The sequence below is a fragment of the Pseudonaja textilis genome, chromosome 1, assembly GCF_049901715.1.
Source record: "Pseudonaja textilis isolate UNSWEBS1 chromosome 1, rPseTex1.2, whole genome shotgun sequence".
Classification (NCBI taxonomy): Eukaryota; Metazoa; Chordata; class Lepidosauria; order Squamata; family Elapidae; genus Pseudonaja; species Pseudonaja textilis.
In genome coordinates, this window is record NC_141990.1 from 110,719,931 (window position 1) to 110,745,678 (window position 25,748).

General features: G+C 35.3%; 1 protein-coding gene across 1 annotated transcript; it reads right to left on the reverse strand.

Annotated features, from left to right (window-relative positions):
• Window positions 1-828: 828 nt before the first annotated feature.
• SPACA1 (sperm acrosome associated 1) lies at window positions 829-25,748 on the reverse strand. The gene is made up of 7 exons (XM_087921961.1): window positions 25,489-25,748; window positions 24,884-24,940; window positions 20,333-20,434; window positions 18,587-18,693; window positions 17,331-17,466; window positions 4,216-4,336; window positions 829-2,893 (listed from the first exon to the last, which is right to left on the reverse strand). Exons 1-7 carry the CDS (start codon window positions 25,646-25,648, stop codon window positions 2,695-2,697), a joined length of 882 nt encoding a protein of 293 aa, XP_087778087.1. The 5' UTR covers window positions 25,649-25,748; the 3' UTR covers window positions 829-2,694.

Consider the following 25,748-nt stretch of genomic DNA (forward strand, 5'->3'; position numbering starts at 1 on the left):
CAAGGTCAGCGTGTTTAACCACTCAGCCATTTTCCGTCCCCGATGGAATGCAAGATCTTTACTAAAAGATTTCCCAAGCAAAAGAGCAAAACAGAAAGGAGATATCACCCACAGACAAAATAGGAATGGACTGAAATCAAACTCCCTTTGTGCAGGTGAGCACACCTGCCTGCAAGAGCTTTTTGTAACCCACAGATCTCCACACAGAATGTAACACAGACTCCCACATTTTCTTGTCAGAGCTGTTGTCTCTCTTGGCTGGGATATCATTTGGGGAAGGAGTATCCAGATCACCATCAGGTGATCACAAGGACAATGTGACAGTAGAATTCTGAGGACCAGTTCCTTTGTCTGCATTGCTGTAACTCTAAACAGTCAGTGAGAATGGTTTTTAACTGAGGACTATGTATATATATCTTTGAATCACTCTGCACTCTTCAGTTTCCTTAGCAACTTTTAAAAAAGAGGACATTTGCTATTTTTCCTGAGAGTGACGGCCCAAGGCCATCCACATTCTAGTCCTGCACTTTTAACCATTATGCCAAACTGGCTCTCAGTCATATGGATTGTTGGATGTATATTTTGTGTATATTCCTAGATATTGTACTCTCAAATTGCAAATGGAGACGCGGGTACTCTATCTTTCTTATCTTCATTTTTAAGTGCTTTGGTTTTATTGTATTGCGAACAGTTGCTGGGGTGCATCCAGTTTCGTTGTACTTGTACAATGACAATAAAGTTATTCTAATTCTAGGTTGCTCTAATTCGTTCACTAAATGACACAAGAAAACCATGCCCATTTCAGAATACAAATGTCTTTTTATTGGTTGCCAAAGTCTGCTTAGGGAAAAACAACATGTCATTTTTAAATGTAGAATTTTATATCCAATAACGTTAATTTTGTTTCTTAAAAATAAATGTACAGAAACAGTTGACAAGTGCTTTAAGGAATTACAGGGGATGCATTTAGAAGACTTTCATCACTTTCTGAATTGAAGAAAACTAAGTAAGGGTTACTTCATTCAGGGAACTCTCACATTTATTTACTGAATGTTTAAAGAAGATGTACACCATAACCAATTCTATATCTTTACTACTGCATAACTCTTTTAAGCTGTTATTAATTATTCTGGGCCTTTTAAAATTCAGCAATGGCTACCTGTTGTAGCATATTTAAGATGTCCTACCTTATTTATAATTAAGTTTACACAGTTTTAATTTTTTTTCTGGTGACATAATTGTAAAGATCTCAAATTGATCTAAAAATACCCCTCATCTTCATACTCTAATCCCTTTGTCTGACACCAGAAACATGCAAATTTACAGTATATGGATAACTGAAAATAAGTTATCTGAATTCTACAATTTATGATTTATATTTAGATCCTGCCTTTTTTCTAGGACAGGGGTGTCAAACTTGTGGCCAGCAGGTCAGATGTGTCATGTGCTGGCCACATCCACCCCCGTTTTACCAAAGGGGGGGAAATGTCAGGATACATCACGTGACGCAATGCTGTGAGTTTGACAGCCCTGTTATAGGATCTCAGCACTGTACAGTAAATACAGTACTCTTTCTCAACTGTTATCTCTACAATTCTGAGGTAGGCTGAATGGAGAGATGGTAAGCAATCCAAAGTCATTCAGTAAGAACTGACCATGGACTTGAACATGATTGAATGCTAACCACATTACTCTATTATATTTAATAGTAACATGTGTTGGGGAAATGTGGCATAATGTATGGTCCTAGTCATTTTGACTTCGTGTGTTTGACCCATGGCACAACGGCTCAACAACCTATGCTTAATATCTATGGAGATTCTCAGTCATCCAGATCATGGTTGTCCCAAAGGTGCTTTTTCAAGTGGCAAGTGGGCTTTCTTGTTTTTCTTTGAAGACATTTCCCTTCTCATCCAAGAAGCTGTTTCAGTTCTGAAGAAGCTTCTTGGATGAGAACTGAAGAAACTTCTTGGATGAGAAGGGAAACGTCTTCAAAGAAAAACAAGAAAGTCCAGTTACCTCTGAAAAAGCACCTTTGGTACAATCTATGCTTAATGTTTATTGTTGTTTAACTTTGCATGTGAATCCTTCTTCCATGTTTACTATATCATGTGGGCAATACATAAGCTTGTTATAAGATGACATCATGTCATATATCCAAAAATATTTTTAACATGTCACATCATGAAAAAGTCTTTCATAGACTGCTAAATATAATTGCAGAATAGTGCAGTGAATTTAACAGCAATCAGGAACAAAGGTCTGCCCTGGCATACAGCCAAATGCACATATAGTACATAAGTCATAAATTCCTTAAAATATCACATATATCAGTAAAGCTACTGTCATCATTTTGTAAAATATGAATACATCATAGAAAGATACAACAAAATAAATATTTAGAATCAGAGTGCCATTTATTTATTGCAAGTTTGATAACTCCTTATTAAAATATTTCATTTTTGGTTTTCAAGAACCCAGAAAGGCAAAACCTTTGGTGAAACACATTAATCGTAACAGCAGAAATCTACCTTTAAATCTGGTTCCTACAGTTTCACACCACATTATTTCAACATTTCAAAGCAATGTTCATCAAAGCAGCAAAAGTCACTTTTTAGAAGTGGTACTCTTTAATATTTTGGGCATGTTTTAATATAGTATCTCGATATAAAATAGTTTTTTTTCCTCTTTCTTTTAATTATCTCCTTCCCCTTCTCCTTCTCCACCTGCTGCATTCCATTCCTGATAGGAACCTTGTTCCTGTACAGAGGTTTCTGCTTGTGACACCTGAGATGCTTCAACTGTGTTTGCCGGCCCCATGGATGTTCTCATTGAACCTAAGTCATCCTTATTTTTCCAAACTTTTGTCTGCCAGAAACTTTTCACAGCAGCCCTGCAATAAAAAATCACACCCAAACAATAATTGAGCAAATGTCACCAGATATTAGATACTTTAGATACGCTATTATTAACAAAATTAGCAAAAGGAATCTCTCCCTGTATTGTAGGTCCATTTCTTAGAATTGTTTTAGCTTAGCACTATCACACTGGGTAGCCAAATCTTTTTTCTTTTTTTTTTTGCACTCCTCAGAAATCATCTAGCCATGATTGTTAAAAATGGGCAGCAGTTTTTGCTACTTTCAGATTGAGAACAAACAACAACAGAAATGTAAGTTCTAAAATTGGGCAGAGGGGTGAGGGTGACCCAATCATGATCATGAATACGTTACCTAGTTTATTTTATTATCTTCAATCTCCCTAAAATTTTAAGCATACTCTTTGGCAAAAAACAAAACAAAACACATTTTACATAATCTCTCTCAATTCTAGCTGGAGATGCTAGGGTGTAAACTTGAATCACATGCCATTCAAAAAATGTGCTCAGCTACTGAGCCATGGATTTAACTATTTAACTAAAAACAGGGAAATCCAATTTCTCAATCTAACCATTTTTGTAGGAGTTTCCAGATATACAGTAAGTATATTATTTAATGTAACTTTGTTAAAATAAGAACTCAGCCATATTTCACGTTATACCATATAGTTCTAATATTTGAATTTCTGATCTGTCTTGGTTTTCTTACATTCTCTCTCTCTCTTTCCTTTCTGTCTTTGCTAATTTGCCTTTTAATTTTCTTCCATTTCTGTATGTTTTCTGCCATGGAATTTTCAATGGTGAGCACACATCCTCTTCCTAGCTCATGGTCCAGTTACTTCCTCTTCTTTTTCAACCATCTCCTTAATGTTCAGCATAGTGTCATGCCTCTCCTGGATCTCTCTTTGAGAAATTTCTATTATAGGTTACACCAGCTCTATCTGCATTCTGAGGAAGGTTGACTTTATAAATACTTGCTTTGAAATTCTGAGAAGGACTATAAGTATATCATTAAGGAAGTAGCAATGAGTTTTTGTGCACACTGATGTGTGTATGCATGACTATGTACGTATGTGCGCATGTGCAAGACTTTTCATCTCAATTAAAAGCATCTGGCAGTGCTAGAAATCTTGTTCTCTCTCTTATCTGCCAGAGAAACAAGTCTGTATGAGTGTTTTTGTTTTGTACTTGAACATACTGCAACTACCTTCTGGAGTTCACACATCATCCTACCTCTCTCCTGAGTACAGCACTGCTTCTGGAGAGAGGAGGGATAGTATGTTAACTGTTACTCAAGTGCAAATCCTAATGCACTTAAAATTTAGGTAAGCTCTACCTACCAATTAAGAATGATGAAGGTTATTGCAAAGATAACTCCAACACAGACTATAACGCCAGTTATGAGGACAAACACCAATACGATATCTGTACTTGGCTTCTTGAAACGTCTCGTTTCCAGCTCTAAAGAAAAAGAAAATTCTCATTGCTGTGATGCCTGCTATAAAAATAAACTGCATGAAAATTAAACTAGATGAAAATTAGAAGAGGACCTTAATTTTCCATGCATTTTAAGGGCTAGATAGTATTTTATGAAAATTTCAAAAATACAAAGAAAGGAAGCTGTACACCTACACTATCATAGGTTGCTCTATATTGATTGAACAGTTCTAAACGGCAAATGAACAAAGAAATTCAGTTAAAATTGTGCAGTTTCTGTGATACAGCAAGACATATAAAGGAATATCTTTTAATAGTAAGATCAATAACAAGACACACACTCTTAGGCAAAACTGATCTTCAAATAGTTGGAAAAAAGCTGCCTCACTCTGATAAGATTAAGAGTATAGCAGCAGAAATAATTCAAAAGAACGTGTGGAAAACTAGAAAAATAAATAGATACAATTGCTTGCAGTAAGATTTCCCTTAAAAACTGACTTAAGGTTCAATAGTCCTGTGAAGTGTTACATAAAACATTTTAACGAGTGTGAGGTTCAGGTGGGTTAAGTAAATAAAATACTGACGGTTCAAAACAATACATAATATTTGAAGTAAAGCTGAAGTTCAAGTCATGACTATTGGAATTATTCTTTATATAACACAAAGAATGATTCTAACGCAGAAAATGCTAAAGTAAGGTAAATTGTGGAAAGAGCTATACTTCCAAGTTAATGATTAGTACAGAACTAAATAACAACAAAGGAAATTTTCGCATGTCATTATTATGTTAAAATATACTTTCCTATACTGGGTGTTTTTATCTGGACATCTCTATTTATGGCATTCTTGAAATGTTATTTTAAGATGGTGATACACAATGACAACTTAATAGCACACATTTGTCACAAGGCTGAATTACTAGATGACATTCAAAAAATACTAAAAGAAATACTCCTCTATCCTCTAACCAGATTAAACTACATTTTAATTATTCTATTTAAACATCTCAAAGATCATGCCTGAAACTTAAAATAAAAAATTATAGTAGTATACTATACTGGTTGAGCATATTGGACCAAAATAATTGTATCCAGACTGGATATAAAATCTTTATTTTTGTTTTCTACTCTTATGTCTGAAGAATGATTGTTCACATTTAAAATATGAATTTAGTTCAGGTCTACAGTAGTTGTTCCTAATCAAATAAACCTTCTGGGGGCTTACTAAGTAACCCCCTAGATTTAAAACCAGGTCGTGTCTCTCTGTTGAAGTACTTTTCTTTTTCTAATCAGCAACTGGTTACAGATGACAGCTTCCTCTGCCCTTTGTAATGATTAAGGTTAAAACATTCCACAATGATTCATTTTCAGAAGTCACTATAACAATTATGTTCTCTGTCCTTTTATATGCATACATGAGGTAGTATGTTAATTAGACATATGAATATGAATAGAACAAATGTGTAAGGGAGAGAATGGGGTATCATTAGGTTTTATGGATTAGGTGCGTATGTGTAGGTGCGTATGGGAAAGCACATGAGAAGTAGTTATACCTGTCAGCCCTTTCAGGTAAACCAGACAGAAAACACCACTAGATGAGGTAATCCTACTTTATTACAAGGTTACATTAAGTGTAATCTTGCAAGTTCGAAGATACAAACTTTCCACCACTTTTAACTGCTTGATAAATTAGAGTGTTTCTTTTTCTGACCACTAAGCCAGTGGGCACTCCTGCCTCTCTTGTCCGATTGTTTCTTGGGCAACATCTTTTCCCCTCATCCTCTTAAGGTCATCCACACGCTCCATTGTATGCCATTAGTTGATATCCCTGCTTGTTCTAGACTACAGCACAACTCTTTGGAACTATAAATTGCCTGGAATACATTTGGCCTTTGGACCAACTAGTTTACGACCCTTCATTAATTTAATAAAGATCAGCTCACTTGCTCTGTTTTCCTATTGTTTGTCAGCAATGAGAACTGGAAACTCAAATACTAACCAATCTAGGCTCTAAGCTTTCCTTACTTACACCGTCCAATCGTCCAATAAGGCAGAGATTAAGGTAATACTCTAAAGTTCTCAAACTACATCTTCTACTCTCCTCTGACTATTCATCGTGATGCCTAGCCCTGCTGGACAATGGAATTCAGCAACATGCAGAAAGCCACAAGCCCCCTTCCCTTTCAATGGATTTTTTTAAATGCAATCTTTGTCATACAATTGCTTCAGCAAAACATTTGGCTTTATCTCCAAAACTCTCCACTATTGTTGTATTACTTTTTAGCCTCCTCCCTGGTCCCCCTCTCATTTTCTTTCATAGCTCTTTTTCAATCTCTTTTGTATTTTTATCTTCTCCCAAGCATAGCACCCAATACCTTCCAGTTTGCACTGAAATGCTTCTTCAGGGTTAATATCATTTGAATTCAGCCCCTCCCAACTGAGGTGTTGTTTCTGTCCTATGGCAAACATATCCTTGTTTCTCACTTATGTTTGTGTCAAGTTTCTCCTTTTTTGTTACTTGCTCTTCAGTCAGCAGAAGCCATGTTCCTAAAGACTGTCAACAAAGACCAACCAAAGTTTTATAATCCTGAAGCAAAACTATTGCAATCTTTTCTATGTAAGATTAATACCAAACGAAAAATAACAATTGCAGCTATCAAACTATCTAGGTTCTTTGACAGTTAAAATCTAATTTCTTTAATCTTAATTTTGACTGAATATATCTTAGGATAGTCACGGATGATGTAATATCATTATTTTAGTGATACTGCAAATACATGAAAGACTGCATTATTTTAAATTAAACAGAAACGTTGTAAGTCATTATTATCTCATTTGCATATTGAAAACACTTCATGTTTTGGCCAGTAGTTCATCTATTAAAGATGCCCCAAACAAACTAATAAAAATGTTTTGGTAACAAAAGATGCTGCAAGCCTAGCATGTTTATATAATTAGGAATTATATAAATTGAATACATCAAAATGTATTTGAATAAACTGGTCAGAAGTTCTGGCAGTTGTGTTCTAAATTTATATGGAGGATATTAGGTTAGGAGGTTTTTCATATAAAATGTGAGAAAGGCTCAAATCATATTTTATGATTAATTGTTGGGTGAATGGCTTTTAAAATGCAAACTATAACTGCAAAATATTACTTGGATTACAACCATAGCAAAAAGCTATTTCTTGCCAGACTGGATTCACAGTGCTCTCCTGAAACATGATGAGGGAAGCTTGCATTGGCTCAAACAACAGGTATAGTCCTTTTCATTCAGCAGGAATCAATGAGTTCAACCTACATATTACTCCCCTAAGAATGTTAATACAACCGGTAATTGCCTAATAGATGTTTTTTTCTTTAATCATAACAATTGTATCATTAGGCTATGAACGTTCACTCTCTAGATTCATGGTCACAATGCTTGTTAGAGCCACACAATTCTCTGATGGCACAGTAGGACTGCGTAATCATCTGGCTTCCAATAGTCTGGTAGCTATGTAGAAACCAGTAAGAAGCCAGAATCTCTCCCTTGAGATAATCATCAGTGCTGTTGACTTGATAATAAACATTTCTAACAGAAGCAAAATACCAGTAGAAAATTTGATTCCTATTTTTTTTTTCTTTAAAAAGTATTCAGGGATTGCAACGTACACAAAGATATTAATAATCACAGGTTGAATTCTACATTGTAGAAAAAGTATTCCAGTGGTGGGATTCAAATAATTTAACATCCGGTTCTCTCCCCTTAATGACTGGATAGGTATGGCTGGGTAGACATGTGACTGGATGGGCGTAGCCAACCTGATTGGTCTCACTCTTAGAAAATTGCTCCTTAGTCCAACTCACAATAAAATAACATAATAAAATAGCACTGTTCCAATATTTAGAATAGAATAACAGAGTTGGAAAGGACCATGTTCTATGTTATAAATTGGATGGTTCACAGCAGAAGCAACACAGCTTGCTGGAGCATATATGCATTAAATTCACATCCTGTATGATCAAGCTGCATCATTGTCCCCTCCTGTATCTTTTCCCCCAGGAAGAAACAAGAAGTAGCCAACACTGCAGCAGTTATAAAAGGTCTTGGGGAACTCCTAGGAGTATCAACTGATCACAGAAGTGTTACTTAATACTCTTTATAATGAAAATGCTTGTAATCTTGTCCTTCCTGAAGGGAAGAGGTTAATCCCACCCCTTAGATGGGTGATTGATGGGTTTCCCTGCCCTAATACTGTCAGTTTCTGTTGTTTATTGACTTGATTCAGCATGTATTGGCTGTTTTCCAGCTGCAACTTTTAAAGTGGTTTTTGGCTGTCTGCCCAGAGCTATTAACTGAAGGGAGAGAAGAAAAAACCCTCTCTTGCACTTTTATTTTTAACCGGTTCTCCAAACTACATAAGCAATTAACTAACGGTTCGAGCGAACCGGTGAGAACCTGCTGATTCCCACCTGTGAAGTGTTCATTATCGTCATTATGAGTTTTGTTTTAAATAATACAGGATCTTTCTGATTCAAAGGTTTTCAAACAATTTGGCAGGTAGGGTAGAATCAAGAAATCAACTGAATGTTCTTTTTAGAGGCAAACATCTTTGTAGACAATTAAGCCATTTGACTTTATTCATAAAACTAATGGTACTTGCACTATTGTCTAGTATAAATACTAAGTAGAATTTAAAATAAATTTAATTATTGTATCATCATCTACTCAAAAGTTTCATTTGCTTCATATTAAATAGTTACAGAATGGTTACATTTTAATGAATTTTTGCTATCATGGAGTAGATGTCACTGTGGCCTTTTCCCAAACATCCGTTTGTGGCAAATGTATCACATATGATAAATTTCTGTAAGTAGAACTGTAATTGATACAACTTTATTCTAATTTCTTACATGTGATATGGAAATCTGTTAAGATTGGTGACTTTTATCTGTAAATGTAACATTTACAAATAAACTTGTTCTGTGCACGCAGACAAAAATTATTTCTGGACCTAAATACATAAGTATAGTTTATACAGAAAATGTAATATGCACTCATCAAATATGCAACATTCTCATCAAACATTCTATAAGTGAATAAGGAAGTACAAACACTATTTGAGTTTTTCTGATATATACAGTAGATACAACAGAGCCTGGGAGAACAAGTTTGGGGTTCCATCGTGCAATGAATCAAACTGAGGCTTGAAAGGATGGTGGTAAGAGATCAAAGACTAGGGTGATAGGGAAAAACATACTTGTGATTCAAAGATGTGGAAATAGCATCAGGCATATATAAACTGAGAAAACAAGCCAAAATTCTCTTCAAGTTGTACTCAATTCATAATGATTTCATGGAGTGTCTATATAGTTTCCTTACAATATGGAGATGCCTTCCTGGATGGTTTTTCTCAGTCTAGCTTATAGCCCAGAAATCATCCTGGCGATCTTCATCAAAATACTAACCAAATATATGATCCTGCTGAGATTTCTGAGACCAGCCAATCTTAGTGAAATTCTGCTGGCAAACCAAGCAAATGAGCAAATCAGGATTATTTTTGATTTTGCTGCAAATAAAGAGATGGGTCACTCTCATTTGAGCTTTGCTCTGTTCCAGTAATATAATAGCTTAAAAAGAAATTTAGAATATTATCTTCAGAATAAGGAAAGCAGAAGCCAATTCTCCTCTGCTACTTGTCAGAAGCTACCACAAGAGCAGAAGGGGTCTGAATACTGTTATTTGTTCCCTAAACTTGAAAATATGCTCCAGCAAAACATATACAGTAGTTAGGGATTTCAGTTAAGAATTGTTTAGCTCCAATGTTAACTTGTACAATATACATAATGTAACAAAAAAACCCTCCCTATTGAGGATATTATGGAAAACATTAAAAAGAGTATAAGAACCTTCTCAAATTAGATCTTATCCCAAAACTTACAGCAGCAATACAGATCTGGTAGTTCTTACTTTAAAAAAAAAAAAAGGTTTCAAGCTGTGATTAGTTCAGATACTATTAGTGTGTTTTATATGAGGCTTGTATTGGGGTTTTTTCACAAATTACTCTACTTGTGCCCAAAGTTCTAAAAAAGATTTTGGCAACTTGACACCTGATAATAGTGATAAAGATAGCAGGAATACTTCAAACTGATCTCCTTCAGGTCTGAAGGATGCACTGTATTCTCTTTCTTGTTCATGGTTACAAGATTTTTGTTTTTACATTATCTTTTGCTATGGTGCAAACTCTTAACTTTGATAATCCAAATTTTGGGTCTTACATATCCTGTTTACAGGGTGATATGGAACAATACTTTTCCTTTTCTGTAGGAGAAAAAAAACTTTTGAGTATTTGAAGACTTTGTATTTCTAGGAAAAGGAATCCTGTGTGGATATTAATCCAAGGGGAGGGGAGAGAGAAGATTTCTTTGAAAATTATGAGCTGGGACAGCTGTCATCTGTGGAAGGCAAAGGGAAATATTTTGTTTCTAGGCAGAAACAGCAAAGCGGCTGAATATTGTGTTCTTTAGATGTTATCGCTATTATTGAACCTCTTTAGATCATTCCAGATAATGACAAATCTAGTTAATATGCCACATGTGTTTTACAGGGCAAAATGTTGCAAAGCAACAGCCTTTGCCTACAAAGGAAATGGACTGAATTAACGAAAACTGAGTGCGGAATTGCCTCAGCACAGCCAACTGTGCCATGTTCATGTGGGAGATGCTGCCATTTATGAAAACTGGCCAGCTGCCGCCTCCACCTCCTCCCCTGTTGTTGCCAACACACTCACTCACATGGGTGGCAGAACAAGGAGCACACTCTGACTCTTGTCTGGCTTTCTCCTCACATGGCAAGATAAGAAGAATCATCCCTTTCACTTACAACACACAGCTTCCCCCGCAGAACTATTATCAGAAAACATGAATAAACTGCCTTATGTCACTGGTTTTGTCAAAAGCAAGTTACACACCAAAATAGGCTAGTGTATGAAACAGAGCAGCAGTGCGACAACAAGCCCATATACCAAATTCATTTATTAATGAGATGATGGAAAAGTTAAAAATATAAAGAGTTTTAGTTTAGTTCTACTAGGTATAACTGTTAGTATAGGCAATAGTAGTGTAGATCAAGATCTACTGACAGATCTCCAGCTATCTGTAGTATCAGCATAGGCTTTTTTAAAAAAAATCTCACATATTAGCAAAAATGATGTTTTTTCCATCCTAAATTTTTGGAGGGAGGTGGAGTATTCAGGAGTGACTTTTTATAAAGATGGGGTATGTCCATAGTACGTATATCCCGATATGCAAAGCAATTTCCTGGCCCATAACTCTAGAACTAGACACAAGGACAGTTTTCCCCCGAATGCCATCACTGATAAACAACTAATTCCCACAACACTGTCAAATTATTTACTAAAACTGTATTATTATTATTCTCATCCTTCCTAGTACCTATTTCTTCCCACTTATGACTATAACTGTGTTGCTTGTATCTTTACAATTTATATTGTTTTATTTGTTTCCTAGTATGATTTGATTGCTTATTAGTAACCTATGATTTTCACTAAGTGTTGTATATTATGATTCTTGATTAATTTTATTTTTTCTTTATGTACACTGAGAGCATATGCACTAAAGAAAAATTCCTTGTGTGTCCAGTCACACTTGGCCAATAAAGAATTCTATTCTATTCTAATTAGAAGTATTTGTGTTTTGCAACAGAATCCAGTTGCTGTAACTCATGTTTAACAAAAACAAAGTTTTAAAACTGACAGTTTCTGAGCCATACATGATTAGAAGTTGAAGATACTTGTGAATGCAAAAAAATAAAATTGGTACACAGAAAACAAACTTTGTCCAAAAGCTTTACACTATACTAGTTTTATTCTTAAATCCACCTCAAAACTGAAAGATTCCTCATAATAGTTGATGTGCTTTTTACATTTGCCTGCCCTATTGTCTCCAAATCCGTAATGAAAATTTCTGAATTGTACATGATGTGCAAGAAAATGATACTTTGTTAATATTATTCCAACCATCTGAAGAATGTTTTTTATCTCTAGTTTTTAATGTGTGCAAATAAAAGACAATTGCACTTCTACTTTCTTCATCCTAAGAGAAGACTCTATTTACAAAATAGCAATTGTGTCCAAATTGCATTTCTACTTGATAGCATTAAATTGGGGCACTAATGGTAGGAAAATTACCACTAACAGCAGCAAAACAGAACCTATAAAAGGATGGGGGAGAGCTGGCTAATAAGATTTTTTTCCCCCGCCAACTCGGTTTTTTTAATCCATTCTCAGAATTCTTTGAGAAAACCTTAAACTAAAAATACCATGCTGCTGGGTTTTTTTGATATGTTTACGACTGTTTGACAGTAAGACTGGCTGATAGGAGACAAAACAACTTTAATATTGGAAATATAAATGCTGCAAAACTATAATAGCTCAAAAGAATACATCAAAAATTGTGAAACGGTATGCATGCAAAGCTCACTTCCTCAAGTATCCATGAATAGCCATAAGCCAGAAAAAAATGCCCTTATTTTCTGGAAAAAAGGGAGCGCTTTGTCTTACATAATTATTTATAAATTCAGGGAAAATCATAATTGTACATATCTATCACCAAGAATAGAAGATGCAAACATAAGGATTGGACGGATAGAATGATAGAAAGGAAGGCAAGAAAGCAAGAAAAGGCCCAGCCTTGCTCTCTTTATTGCTGTCTATAAGTATAGGATGAATGTTTGCAATGAGGGACCACTATTATTCATGAAAACACTATCTATAAATTATGAACCTCAACTGATGGTGTCTCATCATCAGAGAGGCTGATGGTAGAAACTCATATTGTGGGGGAATGATATGAAGATGAGATTAATACACAAACTGAACAGAGTAAGAAGTCCTAATTTCCTGGAAGTCAAAGCCATCTAACTCACTGGAATTTACATAACTGATCTTGTTACTTGCTGATTACTGATTAAATTTCTTATTTCAACCATGAAACAAAATGGAAAGCATATTTTGTATATGAAAAGTCACGTTCTGGCTCATCAGATATTTGAATGGACCATTTTGCACAGGCGACTTTTCAGCCAAACTAAAATCCCACATCCTGCCAATGCTTTCCTTTAATCAGTATACTTGAATTCAAATGTATCTCATCCAACTGGTCTCTCTGTGCCTCTTCTCTGTAATCTTACAGTGCCTTCCTTTCTCTTACCTCCTATTGGTTTCATTGCTGGCTACTATTTTTCCTAATCGCTTCTCACCCTAAAATGCCTCTACTGAGACTCATTTGCACAAACCAAACATACATGATTTAGATCTATAGTTGGACAAAGCATATGTGTTTTGAACCAGACATGAACAAGTGGAAGAGTTGGTGTAATGATGAAAGTGCTGGTCTAGGAACTAGGAGACTGTGAATTCTAGTCCCACCTTATGGATGAAAGCCGGTTGGGTGATGTTGAGGCAATCAATCTCTTTCAGTCCAACTCACTACATGCGGTAATTGTGAATAAAATAGGAGGAGGATGGAGTATGAGGTATGTTGCCTGCCTTGAGTTACAAAGAACAAAAGAAAGAAAGAAAGAAAGAAAGAAAGAAAGAAAGAAAGAAAGAAAGAGGGAGGGAGGGAGGGAGAAGCAAGCTTAGGATGGCTGAAATCAGATTTCTGCAGTTTTTTCCTTCATAATTATGTGTTCGTATGCATGAATATATGTGAGTGGTTTATATAAGAAAGAATAGATGAAGCGTGTATTTTCTCTATCGGTGAGAATCTTGCAAATGAGGTGCTTTAAACTGCATATAAATGTAATCAGTAATCATTAGTATTCCTTTTTCCTGCCCCTACAATTTAAAAAGTATTTCTTATGGCTAGTCAATTTATACTAATTCTTAGTGCAAGTTAGCAAACACCCTTTTATTTATAAGGAAGCTCAGCAATATGAAGATTTTTGTATGTGTTTATAAACTTTTCTTTTAATCTTTATTTTTTAGAATGTGAATTTAAGGCAGATTTCTAAAAAAAAGAACAAAGAAAAAAGTTTATAAACACATACAAAATTTTTTATACTATTGAGCTTCCTTATCAATAAAAGGAAGATTGCCTCTGCCTTAAATTCAGTGCCTTCCTTTGGATAAATAGTAATAGTCTCTACTTTTCTCTTACATCAAGTAAAATAGGGCATCCATAGTCCATGTGCTTTACTAAAGGGGAAAAAAGATAATAAAAATTAAATGAATTCTATAATATCACTTTCCTGACAAGAGAATCAGCACTCCTACTTTGGGTGACAGATCAACCTCACAAGGAATAAAGGGTCAACTTATATTATTTTTAAAGAAAAGGGTAAAAAATTATTTTAGTAGTTATGTATAACTACTGGTTTCTCTTCAGATCATATAAATCTCCCCGCTTAGTAATTATGTATAAAAAAGGCAGATAAAAATATAGAAATGTTCAGTTTAAGCAATATTCCTTGTTTCTTTCCCCTACTTTTTATCAACATACATGAGAATTCACGGCACATTATTAAAATGAATTTTATAGTTTATGTCTCATTTCTCTAGAATATACAACATATGGGTTATATGTAGGAGCAAGAGAAGCAAAATTGCCATTGGCAGCAGAAGTCAATTCAATATAAGGTTTGATTTACCCAATATTAAAAACAATACAATTTTCATTACCACGGTAAACTCCCATAGCTTAAAATATATCAAGTAAACAATAGTACACTTACAGTATATATATTAAATGAAATACTGTCTCAGAAACAGAGTAACAGAATAGAGTTGGAACATTCATTTCAATTCTATTTTCTGTTATCAAGGTTGTTTCTTATTTTACAAATTGTCAAGGTTGATTCTTATTTTACAAATTTCAATTATGAGTAAGATGAGTAAATGCAAACCAAGATGAAACTCCCAGGCTTTAAAAGAGGTATGGAGATTAAAGTAATAAAATGTCTACTTCTACACAATAATTAAAGGCATTGTTTTATACTCACTATAATATATATGTTCTCATTGTAGTCTGCATGTACTTGTCTTCTTTACAAAGAGACAATATAAATTGTTTCCATGCTGTTTTTTTTTTCAAATGACAGCTTTTGGCATGGCATGGCATAGAATTATTTATTGGCCAAGTGTGATTGGACACACAAGGAATTTGTCTTCAGTGCATAAGTTCAATGTACATAAGAGCTTTTTCAAGAGCTTTTCTAAAAAAAAACCCTATCTATCATAGTTAAGAATAAGCTATAATTACAGTAGAAAAAGAACAGCATTATTTCAAAAGAAGAGGACATTTTTTTCATGCTGATTGGAAGTTTCACTTGAAGCCTTGGAATTATCATCTACTCTGGGTACAAAACGCAAGATGACAGCTCCAAGTTGTCTTGCATCTTGTATCACTACAATTTTCCTCTGTAATACAATTAGTCCTTGACTTACAACCACAATTGAGCACAGAATTTCTGTTGTTAAGTGAGTTTTGTCCCATTTTACAACATTTCTTGCCACAGTTGTTTAGTAAATCACTCCAGTTGATAAGTTGGTTGTTGAGTCAATTTAGCTACCCCATTGCTTTTGCTTGTCAGAAGGTTGCAAAAAGTGATCACATGACCCTGGGGTGATGCAACAATCATAAGTATGAACCAGTTGCCAAGCATCTGAATTTTGATTACACAATCATGGGGATGCTGGAAAGGCTGTAACTGTGAAAAATGGCCATAAATCACTTTTTTTAGTGCAATTGAAACTTTGAATAGTCACTAAGTGAACTGTTGGACAAGATCAGAGGTCTCCAACCTTGGCAACTTTAAGACTTGTGGACTTCAACTCCCAGAATTCCTCAGCCAGCAAAGCTGGCTGAGGAATTCTGGGAGTTGAAGTCCACAAGTCTTAAAGTTGCCAAGGTTGGAGACCCCCGGACTAGATGACCTGCAAGGTCCCTTCCAACTCTGATTATCTGTTATCTGTCTTATTTGTTGTAAGTCAAAAACTATCTGTCTTTCAAGATATTTACAAAGGGCTTGGGGAGAACTAAGCAAGGTGACACCAGCTACTCCTGTTGTTCTTGTCTTCTGAAATGCTATGGATAAAATCTAGATTAAATGTTATACAGTACAAATTAAAAATGGGCATTTCTGAAAGTAAGTAAGTAAGTAAGTAAGGAAGGAAGGAAGGAAGGAAGGAAAGAAGGGAAGGAAGGAAGGAAGGAAGGAAGGAAGGAAGGAAGGAAGAAAGAAGAAAGAAAGAAAGAAAGAAAGAAAGAAAGAAAGAAAGAAAGAAAGAAAGAAAGAAAGAAAGAAAGAAAGAAAGAAAGGAAGGAAGAACATGGATTGGTGCCATACAAATATTGTTTTCAATAGGAATAATGAATCAAGTATAAACATTTTTCCATTAAATCATGGCCACCATATCTGAACTGAAGAACTGCATGAGATTAGATGGCAGCAAAGAAACAAACACACACACGCACACACACACACACACACACACACACACACACAAACACCAACTCTTTTGTGTCATCCAGTCCAAAAATTCCTATTTTAATGGAATTTCAGATATTAGGTCTCTTATACAAAAATGCCCTATGTGATCCAGCAGATTTAGCAAGCTTCTGATCCCATAAATTAAACAATGCCCCCTGACAGGAACCAGGAAGTGGATGTGTATATAAATCAGTATGAACCCCACTCTAATCTATTTTTTAGACAATTCCTTAAGACTTGGGTCTTTCCCCAGGCCTTTGTCTGAAGTAGTAGAGAGTCTTTTGGAGTTACAAGTTCTATTTGATAATGGCTGTTTTCCCCAAACACCCCTTTCGTATTATTGTATGGTGTAGATTGTTATTTTAAATCCTCTATATTTTAAGCTGATAGGTGTCGTAAAGGATTGAGCACCTTAAACATTTAATTGAAAATAAATAAATTAACAAGTGTGTCGTTCTTCCTATAAAGATTCACTTAAGAGAAGTACTGTCTGACTAAACAGTTACGAATTTCATGAACTTACCAGCTGTGGTGTACACTGTATATTTTACAGATGCAATCAATTCATCATGTTCTATTGTATCACACTCAAATGCAACAGGATGAGTATCTCTGTGTACTTCCAAAATAGCTGAATCATTAGGAATAATGAGTGATTGCTATTGATTCAAAGGTGATAAAAAAGACAAAACGTATGTCATAATTAGGAATTTACATCAACATCTTGTGAAAAGTTTGGTGCTTTTCTCCCTGCGGTCTCTTATAATATCCAAAACAAGAATATCTTTTTAGTTCACAAAAAAGGACCCTATGCTTCTGTAATAGTTGCCAAACCACAACGCTAAGCACCCCACAATTTTCCACAGTGACAAATAATTGCTGGGAATTATCTGGCAGCAATTGGAGAGACAAAAATTGGTAATTTGTTTATTTATTTTAAATACATAAATCTGGCTGCTAGCAAACCATAGAAATCAATATTAAAAAAGAAAAGGTAACTACATTATGATCTCATAAAAATAAATGCACATATATATTCTCTTCATATTCTGGACCTAACATTTGGAGAGAAACCCAGGTTTTAATATCTTCTGGAAGGCAAAGAGAGTGTTAATGATGATAAAGTACAGAATGAATTATAATTTTATAACTCTTACTAATTTTCTTTTACACTATATGTTCCAGAAAAATACGTTTAAAGAAAATATTACCATTAAAATTATTATTATTTAATTAAATAAGGAAAAGTGAAGATGATAGGGCAAATTTCTATAAAAATCTAACTAACATTAATAACTAGTATATAGTCCACAATTAAGTTTATTCTCATATTCTTCTTCTGCCTCAGTTTTGAACAGTTTGATCCTAAATAAAATATTTTAAAAGAATTCATCTGGACCTGACATGGAGGAAAATAATGTGGTTGAACTTGGAGATGGATTTACAGAGATTTGTTGCAAATAAAAATAATTCTTTCTTCCAGGAAATGTAATGGATGATACAAGGAGTAGAGATAGTGCCTTATTTAGATCAGAAAGTAATAAGGAATGAACCATTTTAAATGACTTTTGAATGTATCTTTCATGTTAACTTTGAATTTTATCATTCAAGGTTGTATCTTTTTCTATTATTTAGAATCAGGTAAAAGTAGAATTAATTTTAGATCTACCTAATAAATCGTTAAACTAAGATAATTTAGATACAAAATGAAGGAAATCGGAAATAATTTGAAAAATCGCTTAATAAATTCACAAGATACAAACATACAGTATTACTTACTTGGTCTGGAATCAACATTTTCCAAATGTATTGAAATCGATTTTCTGGAGGTACAAATATACATGGTATCTTCACACTAAGAAGACTTTCAGAAATAGGTTTGCCCCCTACAAGAAAACAGCTTTAATAATCACTTTATGCCATTATTAAAATATCATTAAAATAATTAAATAATGTTATAATATGATGCTACATACTATATCAATGATTTTTTTGAAAGTAAGTAGAGTTGGGCTTGGTTAGAACTTGGATATGAGTCTACCAGAGCTGTAAACAAAACTGAGGAACTGAAATGAAAAAAAAGCATTCTAGATGATTACAATGGTGAACCACTTTTATGTGGAAACTGCATGGATAGGTCCATGTAATCACCAAGAATTTAGCTCAATTTGAGGTTAGCCTCTCCTTTTTCATTCCAACTATTTAAAACTCTGGGAATTATAATTAAAGTTAAAATAATTTTTAAAAGCATGCAGCTCAGCTTCTCCTTATTTCTTTTATAAAGTGGCTCCAACCTAAAACATTAGAGGACCATATCCAAATGCAATTTAGGTTGCTATTTCTCATTTATAAAGACAGTGGTGGCAAACCTATGATGCGCATGTCAAGATTGTCACACCACAAGGTTTGGGTGACATGTGAATGTTCACCAACACCTGATAACTATTCTCAAAAACACACCCCATTCTTCCACAATTTTTGGAGGCTGCAGAGGCTAAATGGAGTATGCACTTGCATGGCCTCCAGACCTTCTGGAAGTCAGAGGAAAGGTTGTGTTCTTGTGCAGCCTCCAAAAATTACACAAGCACAAGGTGTGCTTTCAGCTGGTTTTGGGAGGCTGGCTGCAAAGGTGCAGAAGAGTGTTCTCTGAAGCCACTTCAAGAATAGAGACCTTGGTGAAATCTGGAGCAACCTCAGGTAGGCCTGTCATCAGAAAGAGAATACACCACCTGAAGGTAAGTAGCATGTGGCAGATCCTGGGCCGTGGGGGCAACCATGATATTCCCCAAGGCTTATATGCCTTGGGGAACAGCTCAAAGCAGCTTTTTTGAATGGCAGTGGTGGAGCTGGAGTTAAGCATGGGCTTCTACTTTATCCCAGGCGCAGCACTAATGCTGACTGCCACCCTTCAGGGTGGCCTAGATGCAGCTACAGAACTGTTTCTCACTTGTTTGTATGTATATGTGTGTGTGAGAGAGAGAGAGGGGGAGGGAGGGAGGGAGGGGGAGGGAGAGAGAGGTGTCAGAAGAATCAAGGTAGGCATTTTCCAATTTTTTTTATCTGTAAGGTCCAAAAGATTTGCCATCACTGTTCTAATCCAGGGCTTCACACTAGTTGTTTCGTTCTGTCCAATCAGACTTGGCAGATTTGGCTCAGTCCAGGTCCTGCTGTGGAATCTCAGAGAAAAAGCTTTTCTGAAGCTGTGTCTCTACTCCAGAAACAATATTTCCCCTGAAAGTTTGATCCTTTTGGGTGATGTGGCTCTTTTCAGCAGGTTCTAGAAGAGGATGGCTTGTGATCTGGCTTCCTGTTGTGCATTCTGTATTGTTTTTGCTAATTAGTTGTGATATTCTCCCCACTGTTTGTTCTTCTGGTTGGAGTTGCCTAGAGTTTTGATTTTGATTGGTGTGACCTATAAGTCTAAGCAAATAAATAACCAAGCTCCTAATGAATGCATGCTACTATGGAAGGGAGCCATTGAATTCTTTTTGGCTAACTAGAATTAATCATTACATCATGACTTACAGCCACAATCTGCTGGTCCTCTGCATTCTTCAACACGAACAATACATTTTGTTTCACCTCCAGGACATCCATTGGTTAATATAACTTCTCGAATGCCAATACCTTTGATCAAAATGATTAAAAAGAACCTGTGTGTAACTGTGTGTTTTATTGTCTCTATAGGTCCCCAGTGCATATTTTAATTTTCTCTCTTTGGAAATCCCATGTTTTAAAATAAAAGTGCCAAAAATCTAAAGGCCTTTAGAAAAAAAAAAACCCATTGTCTTTTTATCAGTAAAATGCTGCTTAAAACCATCTCTTAAAATCACCATCTCACAATGCAAAAATGCTCTCTTTTTACTTGAATTTGATATGCACTTTCATTTTGTACACTACTGAAACAAACAAGTTAATTAAAATTTAAATATCAACGTTAGCTTGCAGCCTTCATGAACCTGGCCTTTCAAAGCACCCACCATCTGGTGCCTGAAGCATTTTTGCTCTGATGAGCTCATTCCAATCAGGTACTAAGCATCCTTAACGCTTATTGATATCAATGGAAAAATCAGAATAGTGAACACGTTATGGGATCTAGGAGTTCCAGAAAGAAGATACAAATTACGGATGTTTCAGATGTCACATTCATCTCAACCTCGAAGCAACTTTTGTAAGATAAATGATATTTGTACATTATTTACCAAATAGCATTTGTCTGTATGACTGTGTATGGTGTGCTCAGGAATAGCATGAATTTCTGTTAGGTTCAAAATGTTCCTTTTAACGGATTATATCTTTTGTAGGGTTTTTAAAATTAATGTCTAAGATGTTGAATACATTTCATCTTCTCCATTTTAGAGTGAAAATAATGGAATGCATGATCTGTACTTGTGGTGGTTTTTGATGACTGTTTCCATCAAATATTCAAACTTACATTCTCTCAGAGTAAGATATTAATTTTAATTCAGTATTTGTAGAGATGATTGATTTGGAATAGTACAGCCAGAGTCAGTGGTGTGCATGTGAATATTTAACAACCAGTTCCTCCATCTCCACACCATTTCCCCAACACTTCCAGGCCTCACTGATACTGGTGGCCCCATTGCCACTGCTGTGTTGTCAGCTAAATAGCATGCCAGGTATCCTAGCTTAGCAGTTTTCACCAGCTTGCCAAACTCCAGAAAATTTTAACAATCAGGAACCTGGTACTAGCTACAGCACACCACTGACCACAGTACAGTGTAATAATGACCTCCACCACTTAGCCTATTTTATATTAAAAAGTTCTGAGGTGAGGCAGAGGGACACAAACTCCTACTATTGAATGCTTAAGACTATAGGCAAGTAAACAGATTTTTAAAAAAATCTCTTTCTGCATTCAGCCGAATTAGCAAAGCAAAGGAACTTGAGCAGTGAAGGGCCAATCAAGCATACACAGCACATCTAACTGACCAGTGAGCAAAGTTTAAATATCCAAACATTCTCTATTTATCTGACAAAATGTAGTTTTGGTAATTGGAACTATAGCAATATGTATTTCAATGGAATTCGGAAAATAATTGACATGAAAAGGGTTGGGTTCATCATCTCAGTAACACTCCAAAACCTGAATAAAACAGGACCAAGTTTGGCATGGGAGGAGATTGTCAAGAGGCAAAGCTGGTGCCTTAAAACTTGTAAAATTTTAAAAGACCATTTTTTCCTCTTTTAAAATATATATATATATTTCTTCCAAAACCAAGCCTACTTTTGAAGTGTAGCCATGAATATGCTATGCAAAGTCCAGCCGTCCAAATGAATGTTGCCTTACAGCCATCATTGGATCTGATGCAATGAAGCAACAAGCCACTATTGCTTATTGAGCCCAAAATATGTTAATAAGTGAGACAGCTGTTAAGTGAGTTTTGCCCTTGTTTTATGATCTTTCTTGCCACAGTTGTTAAGTGCAGTTGTTAAGATGGTAACACGGTTGTTAAGTGAATCTGGCTTCCCCATTGACTTTGCTTGTCAGAAGTTTGCAAAAGGTGATCACATGATGCCAAAACACTGTAACCATCATAAATATGAGCCAGTTGCCAAGCATCTGAATTTCGATCACCTGACCATGGAGATGCTGCACCAGTCAAAAGTGTGAAAAATGGTTATAAGTCAAATTTTTCAGTGATGTTATAACTTCAAACGGTCACTGAATGAATTGTTGTAAGTCAAGTTTTGTATATCACTTCAGATTATTTTCACATATCTTCTTTACTCAGGAATAAGTAAAAAAAATTTAAGAGCACATATTTCCTAGAGAATATGCAGAGGATTCCAGCCAACAGTAGAGCGATGCATATATATGCAATTTAAATCAGATACAGTCCCAAATTTCTATTGTCAATATTTCACTTAGCAATACCATGCCATTTTTTTAAAAAATGTAAAGATATTAAACACAAATGCTATGTTACTTTGCTTTTTTCTTTCGTCTTATACCAACTACTGCATTCCCTGCCTGCTAAAATGACAAATAATGTGAGGGAGGAAAGAATATTATGTTTAGAAGCAGCAAATTATCAAAGAGATTATCATCCATTATAGAGACATTTGTTTATTGAACAATACCGGGAGCAAAGAAGGTTTTAAAAATGTTTTGTTGACCTAGAGATAAACATAATAATTATTGTAATACTGAATTATATTGTAGACATGCCAAAAATAACTTTGGATATTTTGTACTTTTGAATCTATTGAGCACAACTTGATGGATACTATAATATTTCTTGGACTACATGTAAGTCATAAAATATTACTTCAACTGACAGAGGGAAGGAACAATATTTATTGGAACTGTCACAAAATAAGGATTCTACAACATGGCTGAATATGGCTCCACTTAAAAATACAGTAACTAGAAATGTAAATAGCTAGGAATTGACACCTGTATTGAAAATATTTTCTTGTTTTGCAAGCCTATGGAATATTTTTCATAGACATAAAGTGTAACAAAAACTGATGATGACAAAGATAGTAGGAATGTGTGTGTGTGTTCACAATAAATACAAGCCCTGTGGAAACTAGCCAAGTGACTGGATGATTTCTAAGTGCAATGAAAGCATTGAGAATCCAGCTGAAGAAAACACAATCAAATGATTACATAGATTTTAAATAGATCATAGGTATGTATTTCACAACTGATTTCTGAAGATCAAGGAGATAAGAGAGAAAAAAGAATAGTTCTTAAGCGGATTAGAAATAGCAAGAGCTTCTGGAAATAGCAACTTGAAAAGAACAGGAAACCTTCTTCCATAGCAAAAAAAGGCCACTTCAAGGCAGGAATATGTAGGTTTTTGCAACATGGGGAGATACAGAAAAAAAGATAACAGGTTACCCATTTGGTAATCTTGCCATGAAAGATGATATATATTAATTTGACTGCAGAGTCTCTAAGAGTGAATTTAGTGTAGTGATTAAAGGCACCTAGAAACCAAAAGACTATGAATCTTAGTTCCGCCTTAGACACAAAGCCAGCTAGGTCACCTTCAACCCTAGGAAGGAGGCAATGTCAAACCACTTCTGAAAAACCTTGTCAAAATTGTTTAGGAAGTCACCAGAAGTCAACAGTCATTCAAAACAAAAAAGAAAGAATCCTTAAATAAAATGCACATTAAAATATTTATAGCTAAATAAAATACAACCCAGATAAATATTATTGATTGAGCTGGGGGAGTGGAAAAACTCTAAATGAGAATGAGTTATAGAGTTACTGCTAGTAATTAATTGCTGAAAACTTAACCATTGTATAATGAAAAGAACTGGGATAATACGTGGATCAGAATAAAGAACTGTTGAATTATGTGGATACAGAAAGAATAGAGTTCATTTGACTATAAAATAGATACCAACTGGGTGGCAGGTATGATTTTAAGGTATATGCATATATACAATTTAAATATTATATTACTAACAAGAAATGTTGCATTGGATAGAAGATATTTCCTGTTTTACTGAAGAAACCCAACAACAAACAAGCTGGGTTATTTTCTAACTCAGCTACCTGAGAAATAAACACACTGGGAGAAACACCTATCCAATTTGCTCTTCTCTGCATGAAGCCAGACATCTGTTACTAGACAATGAGTGCTCTACTTCTAAAACCCTCTACTTCTTCTGAGGCCATAACTTCCCATAACACAACTAATAAATTGTATAAGTGCTGAATAGACTACAGCAGAGAAGTGATTTGTGCTAATAGAGCTGGTAATATTGTAAGTGGGAAGACATCTGTGAGATGATGCATCAGAAAGTTTTCAGCTTCTGAACATCTCACAGATGTTCACAAATAGAGGGAAATTGTTACTTTGGTGAAAGCAGCTCATAACCAATAAAGAAAGGAGCTGGCTTTTTAAAAGGAGCTTGCAGGCTGTGAAATTAACAGATCTGACCTAAATTTCTAATGACAATCAACTGGATTGTTTTTGTAAATTATATCTAACAATTACTGAAAATCACCATAAAGTAAATAAGGAAATGCAACTTAAAATAATTTTAAAAAACTACCCTTAGCATTATTTTTATATATATATATATGCTTACCACATGTAACAGTGCATTCTCCAAATTCTACTTCTTTAGGTTCTGTCAAATTTTCACCTGCAAAAGGATGAATTACCACAAGCTGGTAAGATGTAGTTACCCAAACGTATTTCCTAAATTCTTATTTAATGCAGTTCACCTGAAATGCGAATAGTTGCTCCAGCCCCACCCCCCATAACGTGAAACACATTGGACTCTGCCTTAGTTTGGTTACCCAAGCATATATTGAGTGCATAATTCTTTAAATTTCAATTTATTACTTGATCCTTTAAATGTAAAACTGCTTTTAAAGAAATAGAATATATATATCTTTCTATGGGACCTGTTTAAATTTTCAAAATCCAGTACTGCATTTATTCCATACAGCTATGTAAATTTAAACAAGAACACATTATGAGAATATTAACACCAGGTACATATGTTAATATATGCACAGTATTTTTTTTTCCAGCTGTTGTGTGTTCCATGATATCCAAGCCGCCATACACACAACCTCCTAAACCGAGGGGCAAGCGTGCTTCTCGGCAGCCCGCCTTTCGCGGGCTCCTCCCTTTCTTTTCGGGAAACCTCAGAAAGGCCCTTTTGCGCCGCCCCGAGTCCCTCACCCGAGTCCACCAGCCTCACGACAGGCTCGGCTAAAGCCGCTTCGAGAGACAGGGAGTCGTTAAAGCCGATGTCGGGCTCCTCTTCGGCTAGTAGCAGGTTCAACAACAGGTTCAGCAAGAAGGCGAGCGTGCACGCGCCTCCCGTTTTGCGGAACCCCATTTTTTTGTTTGTTTGCGGCGCCTTGACTGCGCCGAGCCCGCGCGGGAGCCGAGCCGAGCGGGAGCCACACTGGCGGCTACCATTCAGGCGTCACAATGCG

Excerpts from the sequence above, each read along its gene's own strand:
- SPACA1 (XM_087921961.1), bottom strand. The coding sequence starts at position 25,648 with ATGGGGTTCCGCAAAACGGGAGGCGCGTGCACGCTCGCCTTCTTGCTG. Across the intron at positions 20,435-24,883 it reads AGAATGCACTGTTACATGTG|GTATTGGCATTCGAGAAGTT; the intron begins GTAAGCATATAT and ends TTTTGATCAAAG. Across the intron at positions 18,694-20,332 it reads AGGACCAGCAGATTGTGGCT|GGGGCAAACCTATTTCTGAA; the intron begins GTAAGTCATGAT and ends GTTTTCTTGTAG.